Source organism: Aotus nancymaae, unplaced genomic scaffold (assembly GCF_030222135.1).
Source record: "Aotus nancymaae isolate 86718 unplaced genomic scaffold, 86718_ANA_hifiasm-v0.15.2.pri h1tg000108l, whole genome shotgun sequence".
NCBI classification, from domain to species: Eukaryota; Metazoa; Chordata; class Mammalia; order Primates; family Aotidae; genus Aotus; species Aotus nancymaae.
In genome coordinates, this window is record NW_026988523.1 from 14,777,625 (window position 1) to 14,799,790 (window position 22,166).

At 41.2% G+C, this 22,166-nt stretch overlaps 1 protein-coding gene across 2 annotated transcripts; it reads right to left on the reverse strand.

Annotated features, from left to right (window-relative positions):
* Positions 1-123: 123 nt before the first annotated feature.
* On the reverse strand, positions 124-20,917 carry RNASEL (ribonuclease L). 2 transcript variants are annotated; one of them, XM_064370911.1, is made up of 7 exons: positions 20,883-20,917; positions 17,338-18,981; positions 16,132-16,217; positions 8,447-8,652; positions 7,604-7,727; positions 2,715-2,848; positions 124-2,040 (listed from the first exon to the last, which is right to left on the reverse strand). In XM_064370911.1, exons 2-7 carry the CDS (start codon positions 18,815-18,817, stop codon positions 1,854-1,856), a joined length of 2,217 nt encoding a protein of 738 aa, XP_064226981.1. In that variant the 5' UTR covers positions 18,818-18,981; positions 20,883-20,917; the 3' UTR covers positions 124-1,853. The 2 variants fall into 2 exon arrangements, with proteins under 2 accessions (XP_064226981.1, XP_064226980.1); XM_064370910.1 differs by having other exon boundaries at positions 7,604-7,736; positions 20,883-20,915.
* Positions 20,918-22,166: the final 1,249 nt, after the last annotated feature.

The window sequence follows — 22,166 nt, forward strand, 5'->3', positions numbered from 1 at the left end:
TTTCAGAGAGCAGGACATCCTTTCTTAAAACTTACCCAAGTATTACTTAGTAAGCATTTTCTATTGTAGATATCACCACTCCCTAAAGTGGAAATGCCGCTTAAAGAAAATCAGACTAAATAAGACGATTTAAAGTTTTATTGAGTAAGCTTCACAGGTGGGCATTTTGATCGACATATCCAGGTACTCATTACAAATCAGACAACCAAAGCTTCATTTTAAAAGTTAAAGCAATCTTGCTGCTCATAAAATATTTTTTAAGCCTTAAATCTGTTCCTAACCAACATTTAATTTCATTCAGTGATATCTATCCATTGCTAGATACCTCCTTTTCAGAAAGAACTTAAAGGTACTGTTTTATTCCCATTACAAAGCTCCATCTAAATCACCACAGCGATTCATGGAAAGAACACCAGACTTAGCACCAGAAAATCCGTTCAAATCAAGATAGTAATACTTCCTAGCTATATGTCCTAGAGTAAATCAAAATGTTTCTAACCTCAGTTTCCTCATCAGCAAAATAAGGATAATGATGTTGACCTTAAAAGATTGTTTTGAAAATTAAATGAAATAAAATATACAGATGTAATGTATACATTATAAAGCACCAGGAAAATGCAAGGAAGTATTATTACTCATGTGCAAAGACAGTTCATTCATCATTCAGTGCATATTTATTGAATATTCCCACTTGGCAGTGAAGATACAAAGTCAAGAAAAGATAGCCATCAGCCGTAAGGAGCCTAGATTCCAGTGGAGGAACTAAAACTAAAAGGCAGAGGAAAGCTCTGCGTGCTTGGGAGCCAGAAAGAACTCCTAGACTGGGTATGGGAAGTGAGGGAGGCCTCGGGGCCTCCTGAGGGGCTGACACTGGAAGGAATTCCATCACTATATATCCAGCAAGAGTAAACAAATCTGAGTCCCTCCTCTTTGGGGTGGTCCACGTACTCCACAGTCCTGGGCCCTAAGCTAGTTCAAAAGCATCCTAGCCCCTTAAGGCAGGCGTTCTCAACCTCAGCACCATTGATATTTTGATCTGGATAATTGTTGCAGAGGCTGTCCTGTGCAATGTAGGTTTGGCAGCATCCCTGGTCTTTACCCACTAACTGCCATAGCATGACTGCCACAAAGCTGTGACACCGAAAACTTCTTCAGACACTGCCAAAAGCTCTCTGAGGTGCAAAATTGCCCCCAGTTGAAAACTGCTGCCTTAAGGTCATGGAAAACCAGTGCAGTTGGTTCTGGAAGGAATGGAATTCATGCACCCAGTGCCCAGACTTACACTAGGTGCTCAATAAATATTGAATGAATGAATGAGCTTCCTGAAGTCCCTATATATGTTTTGAGCCTCATCCAGAAGAGCCCTAGCTGATAGTTAAGTTTTAAGGTACCCAAATGAGAAGTACCAATTATACCACATCCATTTATACAGTGCTCTGTGTAAATTGAATAATCTTGGGCCAGTAGCTCACACTCTCTGAGTCTCAGGTTCCTCATTTCTTAAATGGGGATAACAATCCCTGTTTTGCAAGATCGTTGGGAAAATTAAATGAGAGAATTGTAACATATGCAGCATTAGGGGTCAAGGCACTCATTCTTTTGGTGCAATTGACAAAAGGAATCTTAGCAGAATGGCCTCCCAGTAAGTGGGTAAAGTTTATGGACTAGTGCAGTCTGGGCATATACTGCTTTTGTTACAGACGTGTGGAATACACTGTGCCAGGGATTGACATATCAGCTATGCAACTCATCCCTCACAAGCAGGCTGGTGAGTTAAAAGGCCCAGAGCATTGTGACTTTCCAAGGACTCTACAGCTGATAAGCAGCTCCTTGAACTCCAACAACTCAGTTCATCAGCACTCAGGGCTGGCCAGCCCACTGGCCCCGCCAGCTCCATCACACTGAGGCTTGTTTGGACTGTGGGTGTAGGGGAAATGCTTTCTATATTCTGTGTTCTGTAGTTTTGCATAGACATACATCACCAGATCTGGAAATGTCTTCTGAAAATACCAGGAAGGATCTCCAATTTTTAATTTTATCCTGAAATAAAACACAAATGGTTCAACATGCTTGCCCCAAATTATTCTTCCCCACTTCACAGCATATAGCCCTAATGATCTCTTTGCTCTCTTGATTTCTAACACAGAATGAATAAGGACTTTGGAATCTAACAGAGCAAGACTCCTCCCCTGACTCTTCAACTAATTGTGCAACCTTTGGCCACAGTTTTTCTGAACTTTAGATTGTTCATTTATACAATAGAAATAATGCAATGCCACAATCCTCTACCTACAATTTCAAAATCCAGAGGAGCCCTGAACTGCCAGATATTTTGTGTTTGCAGCTAACATTTTTGGCAGCAAAAGCTGATCTAATTAATGGGGGGTATTTTTAGACATATATAACTCTACATTCACTTTATCCAGCCATCTAGTCTCCTGTGTTACTTTACACAAGGGAGTCACTACCTCCTGTTCAATTTGTTTTACCATTTTTCCAACAAAAAATGACAAGGAAGATGAGAGTCTGCTGGACATGTCCCTCATCAATTGTAAAGCCATTGTAATAGAGCCCTTTACAGAGAGAGGGAAGGAATTACTTTTCTTTCATCAAAATGAATTTTCTTTTTTCCATCACAGATATGAAATTAGAACTGGATTTTTAAAATTGTTCTCATTCCACATATAATTTGTAGGAATGAAAACAAGACTTACTCTTTATTCTCTTCTTCATCAATGTGTTCTCCCAAATTCCGGATGAACTTCAGCAGATCACCCACAGTGTTCTTGTAGCGCTTTCTTCTCTTTTTATAAAACTTATTCATTTCTTTCATAACATATTTATTAATCTAAAAAAAACACAAAAATGTGGTAGCAACACAAAATAAATCCTGATGGAATATTAATGCCAAAGGATAAAATATAAATTTGAATCTATTCATATATTCTATAATTACCAACTAATTAATAAGGCAAAATAGTAGAAAAATGGAAGTAAATGCTGTATACCAAAATGCTAACTATAATTGTGTCTAGTCTGGGCGTGGTGGCTCACACCTGTAATCCCAGTACTTTGGGAGTCCGAGACGGGCGGATCACCTGAGGTCCAGAGTTTGAGACCAGCCTGGCCAACATGGTGCAACCTTGTTTCTACTAAAAATACAAAAATTAGCCAGGTATGTTGGTGCCACCTATAATACCAGCTACCTGGGAGACTGAGGCAGGAGAGTCGCTTGAACCTGAGAGGCAGAAGTTGCAGTGAGCTGAGATCGCACCACTGCACTCCAGCCTCAGCAACAGAGCAAGACTCCATCTCAAAAAAATTTAAAAATTTTAAAAATTAAAAATTAAATATATATATAATTGTGTCTGGTTGTGAGATTATAAGTAGGTTCAAATTTGTGTCTGTATTTTCCAAGTAAATTGTTTTCATAAGAAATTAAATATATTAAAATATGGTTAAAAACTTTTTGACTACTATACTAGGAAATTTGCTCATTATGCTACACAATATTTTTATCCTGTGGCCACCCTTTCAAATTCATACTTGATTACATTTCTTTCTTAAAAAGGGCTATTCAGACTGAAACCAGGCCTGGCAACCATGGCCAAAGTGAGTGTTTATTATTATTATTATTGTTTTTGTTTTCTTAGGTATATTTCCAAAAGGAATAATTAATATTGTTAAAGTGACCATCCTGCCCAAAGCAATGTATAGATTCAACGCAATCCCCATCAAAATACCAACATCATTTTTCACAGAATTAGAAAAAAACAATGCTAAAATTCATATGAAACCAAAAAAAGAGCCCAAATAGCCACAGCCATCCTAAGGAAGGAGAAGAAAGTTAGAGACATCACATTGTGTATGATATACCTCCAATTATTCTGCAAGGCTAAGATAACCAAAACAGCACAATACTGCTATAGAAATAGACACATAGATCAATGGAACAGAATAGAGAACCCACAAATAAAGCCACATGTCTATGACCAACTGATCTTTGACAAAGTCGGCAAAAACATACACATACCCTATTCAATAAGTGGTGCTGGGAAAATTAGAGTGTCATGTGCAGAAGATTAAAACTAGACCTCTATCTCTCACTGCATACAAAAATCAACTCAAAATGGATTAAAGACAAATGTAAGACCTGAAACTATAAAAATACTAGCAGAAAACCTAGGAAAAACTCTTCTGGACATTGGTCTAGGCAAAGAATTCATGACTAAGACCTCAAAGGCATAAGCAATGAAAATCAAGAGATAAAAGGGGTTTAATTAAACTAAAAACTTCTGCACAGCAAAAGAAATAAACAGAATGAACAGACAACTTGCAGCATGGGAAAAAATATTTGCAAGCTATGCATCCATCAGAGGACTAACATCCAGAATTTACAAGGAACTCAAACAACTTAACAATAAAATAAGAATAATAAAAATAAAAATAATAACCCCACTTAAAATGACCTGAATAGACATTTCTCAAAAGAAGACAAACAAATGGCCAAAAAGCATATGAAAAAATGCTGAGCATTACTAATCATCAGAGAAAGGCAAATTAAAACCCAAAGAGATATCATCTTATACTAGTTAGAATGGCTGCTATTAAAAAGTCAAAAGTAACAGATGTTGGTGAGGATGCAGAGAAAAGAGAATGTTTATACACTGCTGGTGGGAATGCAAATTAGTACAACCTATATGAAAGACAGTAAGGAGATTTTTCAAAGAACGAAAAATAGAACTGCCATTTGATCCAGCAATCTCACTACTGAATATCTACCAAAAGAATCTTTTTCTTTTCTTTGTGATTTTTCTTTTCTTGAGACAGAGTCTCACTCTGTCACCCAGAGTGGGGTTCAGTGACACTATCTCAGCTCACTGCAGTCTCTGCTTCACAGGCTGAAGCAATTCTTGTGCCTCATCCTCCCAAGTAGCTGGGATTACAGACATGTGCCATCATGCTTGGCTAAGTTTTATATTTTTAGTAGAGACAGGGTTTCACCATGTTGGCCAGGCTGGTCTCAAACTCCTGACCTCAAGTGATCTATTCATCTCAGCCACCCAAAGTTCTGGGATTACAGGTGTGAGCCACTGCACTCGCCCCAAGAAATCTTATATAAAAAACATACCTGCACTCATATGTTTATTACAGTACTATTCACAATAGCAAAGATATGGAATCCAGCTAAGTGTCCATCAACAGATGATTGGATAAATGAAATGTTTTATATGTAAAAAATGAATGTTATATATATAAATATATACGTATTTCTGCCACAAAAAAGAAGAATGAAATCGTGTCTTTTGTGGACACATGGGTGGAACTGGAGGCCATTTTCTTAAGTGAAATAACTCACAAGCAGAAAGTCAAATTTCACATGTTCTCACTTATAAGTGGGAGCTCAGTAATGTGTACACATGGATGTACAGAGTGTAATAATAGACAGTGGAGACTTGGAGAGGTGGGAGGGTTGGAGGACGGGGAGGGATGAGAAATTACTTAATGGGTACAATGTACATTATTCAGGTAATGGTTACACTAAAAGCCCAGCTTTACCACTACACGATATAGCTGTGTAACAAAGCTGTACTTGCACCTCCTTAAATTTATATTTTGGACGAGGTTACTTGTTTCTCCTTGCCTGCAGGTGTCCCAGGTTGAGTCCCTTCATATCGTAGTAATGTCATCCTCTTTCTTTGTCGCCCTCATAGATACAGAGCCATAGATGGCTCCCATATTTAGAAAGAGTTTGGGCTACGAGATCAAGGTGCTACCGTCATGAATCCAGTGGGTCACTTAGGAAGAGTAACTGATGAAAAGAGCAACGCTGGTGAGGATGCTGCTGAGACTGGCCCGGTGCCCTCTGCACAGAGCACCCGTGAGAAACCCCAAGCACGTATGTGCGGCAGGATGGGGTAAGTCGAGAACCAACACAGTCATACGAGCTGGAAAACTTGGGCTCCAGACCTATGCTGACAAAATTAATTGTATGACCATGAAAATGGGCAAGTCAACAGAAAAACAAAGTATAAAATGGGAATTGAAAGGTAAAACTTGAAGTCTATCAAAATTCAATTTAAGTCCATGGAATTTAGGGAAAAGAACCAATAAATTGGGAAATAAAAGAACAAGTTTCTCTTTCCAGTTCTGCCAATCTCTGACTGTCCAGGCATGCATAATTTGAGTACGGTCTCTGAGCCTCAATTTCCTTGTTGATTAAATGAGTTGGTGGACTTGACACCATCATAACTTTGTGTAGTGGTGTGGCTTAAACATATGGATGTGGCCTCTGCAGCCATCCTTCCCAGCTTCAAATCCTGGTGCACCCCTTACTGGTTCTGTGTAATTGAAAAAATTATTTTTCTGTGCCTCGGCTTGCCCATCTGCAAAATATAGATGATTGTCTCTGAAGTTGTGATGAGGATTAAATGTGGTAATTCATGTAAAGTCTCAAGAACTAAGGCTGCTACATGATCAAGCACTACATAATCATTAGCTATCACTATCATAGCTGCTTTCAGATTTCTTTGTTTCTACAAGTTAAAGTGTTAACTGAAGTTTTATAGACATTTGTTTAGTAAAGAGTCATGGCACATCTACTCCATGCCAGGGATGCAGTAACTGGCAAGATAATGAGTAGTGTCTGCCTTCATGGAACTTCAGGCTAGCAAGGAAAATGGACCTTAAGCCAGTAGTTACGAGTGTGATGTGAGGTCTAGAGACCAGTGAGGGGGAAGGAAAGCAAAACAAGAATCAGGAGAAGCAGAGTCCCAGGACAGGCCTAGGATAGGAAGCTGTTGGTTTCTAAGACCTGAAGATTATGGATTCTCCCACAGTGCTATGCACATGTCCCTGGGATGCCCAGCATACACCCCACAGCATCATTTCCATGGGCTTCTCAGCTCCACAGGGACACACTGTATTCTGCTTTGTATGCTCAGGGCCTTGCATGGGCCTAACACATAATTGGTATTGTATAGATTTTTGTTAATTAATAATGAAAGCTCTGACAGTACTGACAAGATGAATGAGACGGTGAATAATTTTGTAGAGTTCTTAATGCAAGTTAGGTGGAACTTTTCTTAAAGAGAGCAACTTGAAAGATCATCTTTTCTTCATAGACTATTTCTTCTGGCAGAATGTAGGTCTGTGTGTGGATCCTGAGAGCTGGGCTGTTCACAGGCCGTGGAGACAGCCAGGCTGTACCTGGACTGATAGGCCTCATGGTGAAGCACTTCCCTTGGATTAAGCTCTATTTACTCAGATACTCTTGTCATAATGGTAAAAGAATTATCAGCCAAGTGTGAGGAAAGGCTCATGGGCTGGGATAAGGCCATCCGCGGGGAGTCTGAATGACAGTCTATCAGCAGGGTGTGGGTCTGGATGGGAGAGAGAGAAGGCCAGCTTCTAAAAGGGGGAGCAGATACTCTGGCAGGGAGCCTAGAGGGATAGGGGTGGGGAAGGCAGGAGGCAAAATCACCTCTTTCAGCCTCTGGTTGGCCACCACTGGTATAAAATAAGTTAGAAAAACTAACATAAAACTTTACACAGATTCTTATTCCTGGAATAATCCCTGCACCATAGGAATTGTTGTTCATACCTTAGTCGTCCACTCGTTAAAACTTTTGGAATGTTCGGATGGTCCAGGTTGCAGCAGTTTGAGGATCTCGCTTTCAGGTTTTCGTGTTTTGATGTCGGATTCATTCCCCACGTTCCGAAGTGTCCTATAGCGGCTGAAGAAGACTAAATGATCATGATCATCCCATCCCTCCCACTCTTTCCAGAGAAAAGGAAACTCTTAGATTTGGGTGGTTTTTGGTTTTTTGCTTTTTGTGGGGTTTTTTGTTTGTTTGTTTGTTTTTTGTTTTTTTGGGGGGAGGGTTTTGAGATGGAATCTCACTCTGCCACCCAGGCTGGAGTGCAGTGGTGTGATCTCAGTTCACTGCAACTCCCACCTCCTGGGTTCGACCAATTCTGCCTCAGCCTCCTGAGTAGCTGGTATTACAGGCACCTGCCACCATGCCCAGCTAATTTTTGTATTTTTAGTAGAGACTTGGTTTCACCATGCTGACCAGGCTGGTCTGGAACTCCTAATCTTGTGATCCACCCGCCTCAGCCTCCCAAAGTGCTGGGATTACAGGCATGAGCCACCATGCCCAGCCAGATTTTGGATTTTAACAAAAGTAATACAACCAACACGTCTCAAAAATTCTGCATGATGGGAGAGGCAAGCATCTCTTTCTTCCCACGCCCCATCCCTTATTCTTCAGAAACGAAGAGCAGACTACAGAGAGATTAAGTCATCTCTCCAAGGACACACAGCCAGTAAATGCCAAGCTGAAAAAGAGCCTGGGTCTGCTGATTTGCACCCTGGATGTCCGTCTGCACCACCTCACCCTCTCCATCCTGGAGGCATGCGACATCTGCTCAAAGTTGTACTTACCTCTCCCAAGTCCAAAAGAAAGGATGACCTAGCAGGTCACTCAGACAGTCCCTCACATGTGCCCCACGGTGGAAGAGATGATTAATGAGGTCCTTAGTTTCTTCATCTGGAGAAAGTTGAACCACCTCTTCATTACTTTGAGCCTTCAGTTCCTCAAATGGGATGCTTCCCTTCTTTACCACATAGAGGACCAGCCGTCCAAGGTCCTGCACAAAAGCCGTAAATCAAGCCAAAGGTGCTTATGAGTTATTTGGATAACCTTGGAAGGAGTGGTGCAGGATATGAACAAACAGAAGATGATGGGAGAAATTTCAAGGAGTTTGTAAGCATGTTAGGGAGAGAAGACACAGATTTGTGCAAAGAGACCTCTCCAAGGTAGTATATAGCCCACAGCACTTAGTTTTATGAAGAAGAGCAAGAGGTAAGTATTAGTCACAGTTGCCAGGGCAGACTGCTTGGAGGAAGAGGGATTTGACCTGGGTCTCAAATGTATGGACAGAATATAGATAAATTGAGGAAAGGGAGAAGGCTTTAAACAAAGGGAGAACTGGAAGCCTGGCTGGGAACTGGGACTTTGAGTCTGAGGCTACATCATGCAGCAAATAAAAGAGCCAGTCCAGGCCAGGAGAGGCACAGTGATGACCCCAGAGGTTAGGCCATGGACAGGAGGAAAGGAAAGAAGAAGTTCACCTAAAGAACTCATTGTACTAGCCACCAGTCAAGGAAGGAGCTGAAATCTGGTGCCACCAAACCAGGAGGCCAGACATATGGATGGAGAGCTCTTGCCCAGTGGGTTGAAACTGCAGCACCCTGGAAAACTCTCCAGGAAAGACCTACTCTGACAGGGTCAGAATCAGCTGGGGGGCTTTGGTCTACAGCAGCCAATCTCCATGTCCTCTCAGGAGCAACAGCTATTTCAGAGTCTTAATCTTTTCGGCGAAGCTTAGGTTCTTCAGACTGAGAATTGACCTCACTCCTCCCAGTAGTTTTCAGAGAACCTTAGTATCCAGTCTTCTTCAGAGTGTAGCCCATGAGTTTGTGTTTGTGGGGAAAGAAACTTCACTTACTTTGTTCTTAGGTAGAAAAATAACTCCTCGACGAATATTGGAGATATTTGAAATTCCTTCCTGGAGTTATTTGGAGAAGCAATGTGGCATCCTCAATTTATTTACTTATTAAGGTAGTGGAAGAAGAGAGATTCAAAGAGATACAGTAAGGGGCCACAACGATGGCCAACTCCACACTGACCCAAGCTGTTGCACCTTCCCTTTGTAATTTTGAAAGCTCTGCTGTGGGAGAGGTCCAGGGAAATGCCGTAGCCTGCAGGGGGGTCAGGACAGTGAGAAAGATGGAGAAAGCCTTGAACGTTCTTTTTTTCCTGGTTAAAATAGAATGCCCTCTAATTGCCCATAGGAAATAAGGTGATGGTTAATATTGAGTGTCACTTGATTGGGTTGAAGGATGCAAAGTATTGTTCCTGGGTGTGTCTGTGAGGGTGTTGCCAAAGATTAACATGTGAGTCAGTTCTTTTTTTCCTGGTTAAAATAGAATGCTCTTTTCTTCCTGGTTAAAATAGAATGTTCTTTTTTTCCTGGTTAAAATAGAATGCCCGGCTGAAATCTGGCAGGTACCCTTCTGGGACAAAGCTACCAGAGGAAGGAACAGGCAGCAATCTTTGCTGTTCTGCACCCCCTGCGGGTGATTCCCAGGCAAGCAGAGTCTGGAATGGACCTCCAGCAAACTCCAGCAGACCTGCAGCAGAGGGGCCTGACTGTTAGAAAGAAATAGCTTCAATATCAACAGAAAGGACATCCACTCAGAGACCCCATTCAAAAATCACCAACTTCAAAGACAAAAGGTAAATAAATCCACAAAGATGGGAAGAAACCAACACAAAAAGGCTGAAATCACCAAAAACCAGAATGCCTCTTCTCCTCCAAGGGATCACAACTCCTCACCAGCAAGGGAACAAAACTGGATGGAGAATGAGTTTGACAAATTGACAGAAGCAGGCTTCAGAAGGTGGGTAATAACAAACCTCTCCAAGCTAAAGGAGCATGTTCTAACCCAATGCAAAGAAACTAAGAACCTTGAAAAAAAGTTAGATGAAATGTTAACTAGAATAACCAGCATAGAGAAGAACATAAACAACGTGATGGAGCTGAAAAACTCAGCACGAGTACTTTGTGAAGCATACACCATTTTCAATAGCCAAATTGATTAAGTAAAAGAAAGGATATCAGAGATTGAAGATCAGCTCAACGAAATAAAGTGAGAAGGCAAAATTAGAGGAAAAAAGAGTGAAAAGAAATGAACAAAGCCTCCAAGAAATATGGGATTTTGTGAAAAGACCAAATCTACATTTGATTGGTGTACCTGAATGTGATGAGGAGAATGAAACCAAGTTGGAAAACGCTCTTCAGGATTTTATCCAGGAAAATGTCCCCAATCTAGCAAGGCAGGCCAACATTCAAATTCAGGAAATACAGAGAACACCACAAAGATATTCCTCAAGAAACCCCAAGGCACATAATCGTCAGATTCACCAGCGTTGAAATGAAGGAAAAAATGCTGAGGGCAGCCAGAGAGAAAGGTCAGGTTAGCCACAAAGGGAAGCCCATCAGACTCACAGCAGATCTCTCAGCAGAAACGAAACCCTACAAGCCAGAAGAGAGTGGCGGCCAATATTCAACATTCTTAAAGAAAAGAATTTTCAACCCGGAATTTCATATCCAGCCAAACTAAGCTTCATAAGCAAAGGAGAAATAAAATCTTTTATGGACGAGCAACTGCTGAGAGATTTCATCACTACCAGGCCTGCCTTACAAGAGCTCCTGAAGGAAGCACTAAACATGGAAAGAAACAACCAGTACCAGCCACCACAAAAACGTACCAAATGGTAAAGAGCGTCGACACAATGAAGAAACTGCATCAACTAAAAGGCAAAACAACCAGCTAGCATCAAAATGGCAGGATCAAATTCACATATAACAATATTTACCTTAAATGTAAATGAGCTAAATGTCCCGATCAAAAGACACAGACTGGCAAATTGGATAAAGGGTTAAGACACATCCGTGTGCTGTATTCAGGAAACCGATCTCACATGCAGACACACATAGGCTCAAAATAAAGGGATGGAAGAAGATTTACCAAGCAAATGGAGAGAAAAAAAAAAAGCAAGGGTTGCAATCCTAGTCTCTGATAAACAGACTTTGAACCAATAAAGATCAAAAGAGACAAAGAAGGGCATTACATAATGGTAAAGGGATCAATGCAACAAGAAGAGTTAACTATCCTAAATATATATGCACCCAATACAGGAGCACCCAGATACATAAAGCAAGTTCTTAATGACCTACAAAGAGACTTAGACTCCCACACAATAATAGTGGGAGACTTTAACACCCTACTATCAATATTAGACAGATCAACAAGACAGAAAATTAACAAGGATATCCAGGACTTGAACTCAGATCTGGACAAAGTGGACCTAATAGACATCTACAGAACTCTCCACCCCAAATCCACAGAACAGATATTCTTCTTAGCACCACATCACACTTATTCTAAAACTGACCACATAATTGGAAGATCACTCCTCAGCAAATTCAGAAGAACGGAAATCATAACAAACAGTCTCTCAGACCACAGTGCAATCAAATTAGAACACAGGATTAGGAAACTCACTCAAAACCACACAACTACATGGAAACTGAACAACCTGCTCCTGAACGTCTACTGGATAAATAATGAAATGAAGGCAGAAATAAACTTTCTTTGAAACCAATGAGAACAAAGACACAACATACCAGAATCTCTGGGACATATTTAAAGCAGTGTCTAGAGGGAAATTTGTAGCACTAAGTACCCGCAAGAGAAGCGAGGAAAGATCTAAAATCGACACTCTACCATCATGATTAAAAGAACTAGAGGAGCACGATCAAACAAATTCAAAAGCTAACAGAAGACAAGAAATAACTAAGATCAGAACAGAATTGAAGGAGCTAAAGACACAAAAAAACCTTCAAAAAATAAATAAATCCAGGAACTGTTTTTCTGAAAAGATCAACAAAATAGATAGACTTCTTGCCAGAGTAACAAAAAAGAAAAGAGAGAAGAATTGAATAGATGCAATAAAAATGATAAAGGGGATATCACCACAGATCACACAGAAATAAAAACTACCATCAGAGATTACTATAAACACCTCTATGTAAATAAACCAGTAAATCTAGAAGAAATGGATACATTTCTGGACACTTATTCCCCCTCCCAAGAATAAACCAGGAAAAAGTTGAATCCCTGAATAGACCAATAACAAGGTCTGAAATTGAGGCAGCAATTAATAGCCTACCAACCAAAAAACGTTCAGGACCAGACTGGTTCACAGCCAAAGTCTACCAAAGGTACAAAGAGGAGCTGGTACCATTCCTTCTGAAACTATTCCAAACAATACAAAAAAAAGAAATCCTCCCTAACGCATTTTATGAGACCAATATCATCCTGATACCAAAACCTGGCAGAGACACAACTAAAAGAGAAAATTTCAGGCCAATATCCATGATGAACATTGATGCAAAAATCCTCTATAAAATACTGGCAAACTAAATCCAACAGCACATCAAAAAGCTTATCTATCACCAACAAGTCAGCTTTATCCTGAGGATGCAAGGCTGGTTCGACATATGCAAGTCTATAAACATAATCCATCACATAAACAGAACCAAAGACAAAAACCACATGATTATCTCAATAGATGCAGAGAAGGCCTTTGACAAAATTCAACAGCACTTTATGCTAAAAACTCTCAACAACCTAGATATTGATGGAATGTATCTCATAATAATAAGAGCTATTTATGACAAACCCACAGCCAATATCATACTGAATGGTCAAAAACCGGAAGCATTCCCTTTGAAAACTAGCACAAGGCAAGTATGCCCTCTCTCACCACTCCTATTCAACATAGTATTGAAACTTCTGGCCAGGGCAATCAGGCAAGAAAAAGAAATAAAGCATATTCACTTAGAAAAAGAGGAAGTCAAATTGTCTCTATTTGCAGATGACATGATTGTATATTTAGAAGACCCCATCGTCTCAGCCCAAAATCTCCTTACGCTGATAAGCAACTTCAGCAAAATCTCAGGATACAAAATCAATGTGCAAAAATCACAAGCATTCCTATACACCAATAACAGAGAGAGAGCCAAATCATGAGTGAACTCCCATTCACAACTGCTACAAAGAGATTAAAATACCTACGGATACAACTAACAAGGGATGTGAAGAACCTCTTCAAGGAGAACTACAAACCACTTCTTAAGGAGATAAGAGAGGACACAAACAGATGGAAAAACATTCCATGCTCATGGTTAGGAAGTGAAAATGGTCATATTGCCCAAAGTAATTTATAAGTCCAATGCTATCCCCATCAAACTATCCCCATCTCAATTCACAGAATTGGAGAAAAACACCTTAAACTTCACATGGAACCAAAAAAGAGCCCACATAGCCAAGACAATCCTAAGCAAAAAAACAAACAAACAAAAAAGCTGGAGGCACCATGCTACCTGACTTCAAATTATACTACAAGGGCACAGTAATCAAAACAGCATGGTACTGGTACCAAAACAGTGATATAAACCAATGGAACAGAACAGAATCCTCAGAAATAATGCCACACATCTACAACCATCTAATCTTTGACCAATCTGACAAAAACAAGTAATGGGGAAAGGATTTCCTATTTAATAAATGGTGTTGGGAAAACTAGCTAGCCATATGCAGAAAGCTGAAACCAGATCCCTTCCTTACACCTTATACAAAAATTAACTCCAAATTGGATTAAAGATTTAAACATAAGACCTAACACCATAAAAACCCTAGAAGAAAACCCAGGCAATACCATTCAGGACATAGGCATAGGCAAGGACTTCATGACTAAAATACCAAAAGCAATGGCAACAAAAGCCAAAATAGACAAATGGGGTCTAATTAAACTCAAGAGCTTCTGCACAGTAAAAGAAACTTTCATTAGAGTGAATCAGCAACCAACAGAATGGAAAAAATTTTTTGCAATCTACCCATCTGACAAAGGACTAATATCCAGAATCTACAGAGAACTTAAACAAACAAGAAAAAAACAAACAATCCCAACAAAAAGTGGGTGAAGGATATTAACAGACACTTCAAAAGAAGACATTTATGAGGCCAAGAAACATATGAAAAAATGCTCATCATCACTGGTCATTAGAGATATGCAAATCAAAAGCACATTTAGATACCATCTCATGCCAGTTAGAATGGCAATCATTAAAAAATCAGGAGACAACAGATGCTGGAGAGGCTGTAGAGAAATAGGAGTGCTTTTACACTGTTGGTGGGAGTGTAAATTAGGTCAACCATTGTGGAAGGCAATGTGATGATTCCTCAAGGATCTAGAAATATAAATGCCATTTGACGCAGCAATCACATTACTTGGTATACACCCAAAGGATTATAAATCATTCTATTATAATGACACACTCACACATATGTTTATTGTGGCACAATAGCAAAGTTTACAATAGCAAAGACTTGGAACCAACCCAAATGCCCATCAATGATGGACTGGATAAAGAAAATGTGGCACATATACACCATGGAATACTATGCAGTCATAAGAAAAGGGTGAGTGCATATCCTTTGCAGGGACGTGGATGAAGCTGGAAACCATCATTTTCAGCAAACTAACACAAGAACAGAAAACCAAACACTGAATGTTCTCACTCATAAGTGAGTCTTGAACAATGAGAACACACGGACACAGGGAGGGGAACATCACACACCAGGACCTGTCGGGGGTAGGGGGCTAGGGGAGAGACAGTAGGGGGTGGCGGGGATTGGGGAGGGATAGCATTAGAAGAAATACCTAATGTAGATGACGGGGGGATGGATGCAGCAAACCACCATGGCACATGTATACCTATGTAACAAACCTGCACGTTCTGCACATGTACCCCAGAACTTAAAGTATAATTTCAAAAAAATTCAATGCCCTCCTATTGCCTATAGGAAATATGGTAATGAACTGTGATGGATAATATTGAGGGTCAACTTGATTGAGCTGAAGGATGCAAAGTATTGTTCCTGGGTGTGTCTGTAAGGATGCTGCCAAAGGAGATTAACATTTGAGCCAGTGGATTGGGAGAGGCAGACCCACCTTCAGTCCAGGTGGGCACCATCTAATCAGCTGCCAGCTTGGCTAAAATAAAGCAGGCAGAAAATGAAAGAGCAGATGACTTGCTAAGTCTTCTGGCCTTCATCTTTCTCCTGTGCTGGATGCTTCCTACCCTCAAACATCAATATCCAACTTCTTCAGCTTATGGACTCTTGGACTGACACCAGTGGTTTGCCAGGGGCTCTCCGGTCTTTGGCCACAGGCTGAAGACTGCACTGTCGGCTTCCCTACTTTTGAGGTTAGGGTACTCAGACTGATCCACCACTGGCTCCCTTGTTCCCCAACTTGCAGCCTGCCTATTGTGGGACTTCATCTTGTGATCCTGTGAATCAATTCTCCTTAATAAACTCCTTTTCGTATGTACATATATCCTATTAGTTCTGTCCCTCTAGAGAACACTGACTAATACATGAAAGAATATGGAAGCCAAAAGAAGAAAGGTAAACTGGATTGTAGAATTTACCTCCAGATCCCTCTTGACTTCCTGTGGATCGCCAGTCCACTTGAGGCTCTGATCAAAATCTGCGAGGTGAACAGCATTCTTAGAATCTAAAGAAAAGTTTGCAGAGGCACATTGAAAATACTCATTCTCCATAAAGTGAGAGTCAATTGATTTATGTAAATATGTAACATGCTGTAAAAATCATCATCTCTGTGGAAGGCAATAATAAACCTTATATCTGTATTGCCATCCACCCCTCAAAACACCGCCATGTGCACTGTTGTATTTATCTATTAGGTATCTGTCAAGAGCAGCACTCATATTTTATTTGTTCCAGGCCAATGGGTAGGAAGGGACGAGGATAAATTTAACCAGCTCCTCATTCATGCAATTCCCACGTCCAAAAGCACAGATTTGTAAAGGAGCTGTTCCCTTACACCGAGCTTAAATCTCAGTGCGTGTCTATGGATCAGGTATGTATTCTGCTTAAAACTTTAGGCAAGAACAGCCTTTCTTGAGCACCTGTGATATACCGAATGACTTACTACTTCATCATCGCACGTAGACCTCATAACAATCTTATGAAGGAGGCATTATCAGCCTCAAGTGAGGAAACTGAGGCTCACAGTATCAAGTGACTTGTCTGAGGTTATAAAGCTACACACTGGTGAGACTAGGCTTCAAGCCACCCGAATCATCGCCAAAGCCCTGGCTTGTTCCACTGCACCGGATTGCTTCCTGGGACTTTACAGTCAGCTCTGCTTGTTTCCTTTAATGTTATTTTTCTTTCCTTTGTTTGACTTGGACCAGTGGGTTCTAACTTGTTCTGCCTTGGAGTCCATGTCCTCACTATGTCATATCTTGTCCTGACAGCCTCAGTTTTTATCTCAGTTTTGCCAGTAAGTCTGAAGGAACTCACCTCTAGGATTCTCAAATTTCTGGAGCTAGTTTGACCCATGAAATGCCTTCATCTGCTTATTCTGCCAATGGAAACACAAGGCTAGCCTGGTATTCTGTTGGCATCTGCCAACCTCCAGGTAGACTAAGAGAACCCAGTATGATTGGTAGCAGGAGACACTGCACTGAAATTATGAATGTGTCATAATGATCCTCAAATTGAATAATCCACATTTACTCTAGGCCTTTCCTCTCTGCAAGGAAAAACTTTTCCTTTTGTAAACAAAGACCTCAGAATTGCTAAGAGAGAATTGAGGATTGGGGACTCACTTATTAAGATGTTTTGTGGTTGCAGATCCTGGTGGGTGTATCCACAGGACAAGTGTAGTTCTTGGACAGCCTTAAATAGAGATGACAGGACATTTCGGGCAAACGCATCTTCTTCATTGTCCACAGCTTCCCCTCTGTGCACATCCAGATACGCTTCCAGAGTCTGCTCACAGAGGGTGACACACACAAACAAGTGGCCCCTGTGGCTCTCACTCCCATAGAAGGTCACCAAGTTACTGTTCTCTCGGCTGCTTTGCAGACAAGACACTTCCTGCCGCGCACGCGTGCTCCCCTCACAGAACGTCTTCACAGCCACTTCCTGCTTCTCATAGAACCCCAGGTAGACGCCCCCTTCCGAAGTATCAGCAATTTTGTATTTATCATCAATAAAGAACTTGAGTTTGCCAATCATGGGGCGGTATATCCTGTGGAGATTCTTCAGGGCTGCCCCCCAGCGTGCGCTCTGAGGCTTCCAGTCTTCGGCAGGAGGGTGAAAATGTTCTTTGGCTCCATGATGGAGAAGAAACTTCACAAGGGAACTGTCATAATTCCGCCTCGCTATCATAACAAGATCCCCACAGTCCGTACTGGCTCCACGGCTGCACAGCAACTCAGCGATTTCCTTCAGTTTGAGTTCAACGGCAAGCAGCAGCGCCGTTTTGCCTTCGCTGTCTGTGTCATCGATCTCTATGTGCTCTTCCTCCAGAAGCCTCTGCACCAACCCCAAGTGCTTCCTCTCCACTGCCAGGATCAGGGGCGTCTTCCCTTTTTCTCCCCTCACATTGACATCAGCCCCGTGGTCCAGCAGCAGGTGTGTAGTAGCCTCCACATTCCTATTGCGAGAGCTCAGGAGAGCACGGACCAAGGCGTTTCTGCCCATATTGTCACAGGCGTTGACATCTGCTCCCATCTCATCAAGGAGAATCTTCAAGACCTCTTCGTGGCCTTCTTCAGCAGCGTCCATGAGAGCTGTGGCCCCTCCTTTCTTCAGCCGCTCTTGATCCTCCCTTGTCTTTCGCCTCAAATTCACATTTGCTCCTCTCTCATGAAGGAATTTTAGGGCTTTGACCTGACCATACGCAGCGGCTTCCATGAAGGCTGTGAAGCCGTAAAAATCACACTCATTGACATCTGCTCCTTTAGAAAGGAAAAGTTCCAGCAGCTTCACGTTCCCCTCAATCGCTGCAACGATGAAGGGGGTGGCCCCATTCTTCTTCCTCAGGACAGGGTCAGCACCATGAAGAAGCAGAAGCTCCACAATGTCCTCCCTGCTCATTTGTACTGCGTTATGCAGAGGTGTCCAGCCCCCTTCCTCTTCCTGGAAATTAACGTTGGCCCCTCCTTCCAGCAATTGCCGGACCAGGCCAACATCTTCCTTTTGAATAGCTTCAATCAGCAAGTGATTGTCTTCCACTGTAACTCTTCTACTGCTGGAGGATGTGGGTTCCTCCTGGAGGTTGTTATGATCCCCGGTCTCCATGACGGTAAATGCCACCTGCTACCAATTTTTGCCTTTTCCCTGAGAAAATGCAAACTTATTTCCTTGCACTTAATCAAAGAAGCTTTGAGTGTAAATGGGGATTCTCTGGCAACAGAGCAGCAGTATGAGGAAGGCATGATATTCTCAGTCTTCTGACATTCCACCTAGGGATGAAGAGAGGCACTTTGTAATTTTACAATAGAGAGAAAACACTTGAATCAGAGAAATTAATTATAGTAGTATTTTTTCTAAATATATCTTTATTTCTTATAAAACTTTTAAATTACAGAATATTATAAATATATGTAAATTCAAAATTAGAAAACTATCTAGTCAAAATGCCCAGAAACAGCCAACGTTAATATTTTAGTGTATTTCTACAGAGTTTTTAAGACATTTGGAATTATACTCTGTAAGTAACTTTGTATCCTACTTCCTTTCATTTAATTCCATTCTGTAAGTTATTTCCTATATTATTGCAAAGTCTTGTAAAACATTTTTCATGGCGGTATAATATGAAATCATACAATTGTTTTATTTCTCTATCGCTGAGTGGTTTTCAAAAATAAGTTTTAGCCGGGCACGGTGGCTCACGCCTGTAATCCCAACACTTTGGGAGGCCAAGGTGGGCAGATGACCTGATGTCGGGAGTTCGAGACCAGCCTGACCAACATGGAGAAACCCCATCTTACTAAAAATACAAAATTAGCCAGGTGTAGTGGCATATGTCTGTAATCCCAGCTACTCAGGAGGCTGAGGCAGGAGAATCACTTGAACCCGGGAGATGGAGGTTGCAGTGAGCTGAGATCGTGCCATTGCACTCCAGCCTGGGCGACAAGAGTGAAATTCCATCTCAAAAAGAAAAAAAAAGTTCTAAAGGGTTTCTTAAAATTAAAAAATTTTAAATAATTCTAAATGATGTTGCAGCAAATTCAGCTTATTTTAGTTTATTTTCTTATGATAGATCTTATGATAGATTTCGTATGATAGACTTCAAAGAATTAAATGACTATTCAAAAGATATGGTTGTATTTAGGATTTTTAACCTATATTAACAAATTGTTTTCAATGTCATATAAATATATCCTTACCAGAGATAGCTGGCTTTTTAAAAAAAAATAAAAGACCCTGAAAATATGTATACCAACTATTTATCAATAAAAACAAGAAAAACCCTCATTCAATAGGAAAAATACATTTCATGGTTTTTTTTCCCTTTGAGTTTCTTATGTCACCAGAAGGGTTGGTCACTGCGTTTGCTGACTCCGAGCATGTTCTCTTTGTACAACTGTGTGCCCCTATTTAAAGTACAGACGATATCTGACTTATGATGATTCAACTTACGATTTGTTGACTTTGCAATGGTAGAAAAGCAATAAACATTCAGTAGAAACCACACTTCAAGTACACATACAATCATTCTGTTTTTTACTTTCAGCATAGTATTTGATAAATACATGAAACATTTAACACTTTATTATAAAATAAGCTTCGAGCTAAATGATTTTGTTCAACTGTAGCCTAATGTAAGTGTTCTGAGCCCATTTAAAGTAAGCTAGGATGGATACGCTATGACGTTCAGTACATCAGGTGTATTAAATGCACTTGACTTACAACATTTTCCATTTAGGATGGGTTTATCTGTATAGAACCCCATCATAAGTTAAGGAGCATCTGCAGTAGTGAAAAGAGCTTGTACTCTGACCTTAGAGAGATCTAAGTTTGAGCTTGTGGCTGTGTAATTTTTTACTATTACTTCCTGTAACCTTAGATTGTTGAATCCCAATTTTCTATTTCCTGAAATGGGGACAAAAATAAATACAGTCATGTGTGTAAAGTACATTAAAGTACAATGTGTTGCAAATATTAGGCACTCAATAAATGTTAAAGCTAATTATATCCCTTTATGAAAAAATAAACTGCTTAATGAATTCTGTTCTCCCTACGTATGTGCACATAGCTACTACACAAGTAGGCAACTGGCAGCTATCAATTTCGTCCAACTGTCAATCAGATCTGAGAATTACAGATCCAATTCAGTCATCAGACAGCCCAAAACTATTACCTGAATATTTAAATAACTGCATCTGCTACAGAATTCACAAAGCAACCGTTTTTCAACCCAATCTCACCACTCTTGACAGTTTCAAAGACTCAGAGGTTAATTGATTAGCCTTTTAGAGGTTTAATTAATTGTGCAACACAAACACTTCCAATCAAAGTGTTTGTGTAGACAGTCCCAGTCACAATCAGACGTGAGGTGGGCTGGCATGAACAAAGGAGCTGAGAAGGAGAAGTCAAGGAAGCCCATCAGAGCTGAGAAGAGGCGCTCCAGCGGAAGTACTGCAACAGACAATTTTGCTTTCAATTTCATTTTCTCTACGCGACCAGAGATGCCTGAGAAACCAGGGACATGGATAAACGATGTGTGGATTGTGACAGAACCTTGGAAGGGCTCTGGAGGAAGGTCTCTCGGGGCAGCCAAGGGCTAGGAGCTCTCCTCCCACATCCCGAGTCCTCCAGCCCCAAGCCTCTCCAGCCCCCAAAGCCCAAGAATTCTTCAGGATCGATTTCTCGAGATTTTCTAGCTTGCCTCCTTCTGCCTGCCTTACCTTCTCAACTCAGGCATCTCGATTATTCCTTTGCCAGACGCTGTGCCTGGAAGACTGATTGCAACTCGAGCGGTTTCCTCCTGCTGCGTCACTGAGCCAGGAGGGCGGAGCCTGGAAAGGAGTGAGGATTGTGGAAGAGGAGAAAAAGCAGCCACAGGCTCACTCTGGCACCAGGAGCCGAGCTTCTGCTTGCACACTTTCTGGAGGAAAGCAATGACCACTCTTGGTCTGCTGATGAGGAATGTGATGCCCCGGGTCATGTAGCTCACCTCTCAGTCTTGCAGCCTTGCAGGTGGGAGCAGCCAGCTCCATCCATCACTCTTGCATCCTTTCTTTATCATTGCAAATCCTGGTCTTCTTGGAAGAAAGGAATGGAAAGTAAACACATATTGAGCACCTACTGTGTGCCAGACACAATGCTTTACAGGCTGCATGGTCCCAGTTAACCCCTGAGAATCTTGTTGATTATGAAACTGAGGCTCACGGAAGTTAAGTAAGCATGAAGCCCGAGCCCTGTCACCTGTCTCAGCTCACTCAGTTCACAGCCCTGAGGCAGTGTGGCGTCCTCAGAAGGGCGCCTGGAGACCTGTTCCTACAGCTAGCTCTGTGACTGCTTAGCTGAGCGAACTCAGGCATGTGATTCAACCATGTCAGGCCTCAGTTGTCTCCTGCAATGTGGTTTTGAAGGTTCCTTTCTGCTCTACAAGTTCTATTCTTGACCATCTTCCTAGCACCGA

Bases quoted from the DNA above. Each gene is read 5' to 3' on its own strand.
- RNASEL (XM_064370910.1), bottom strand. From the start codon at position 18,817: ATGGAGACCGGGGATCATAACAACCTCCAGGAGGAACCCACATCCTCC. The intron at 16,218-17,337 runs GTGAGTCCCCAA...ACTTTTCTTTAG, and splicing joins ACCACAAAACATCTTAATAA to ATTCTAAGAATGCTGTTCAC. The intron at 7,737-8,446 runs GTAAGTACAACT...AGTCTTCTTCAG, and splicing joins TTCTTTTGGACTTGGGAGAG to CCGCTATAGGACACTTCGGA.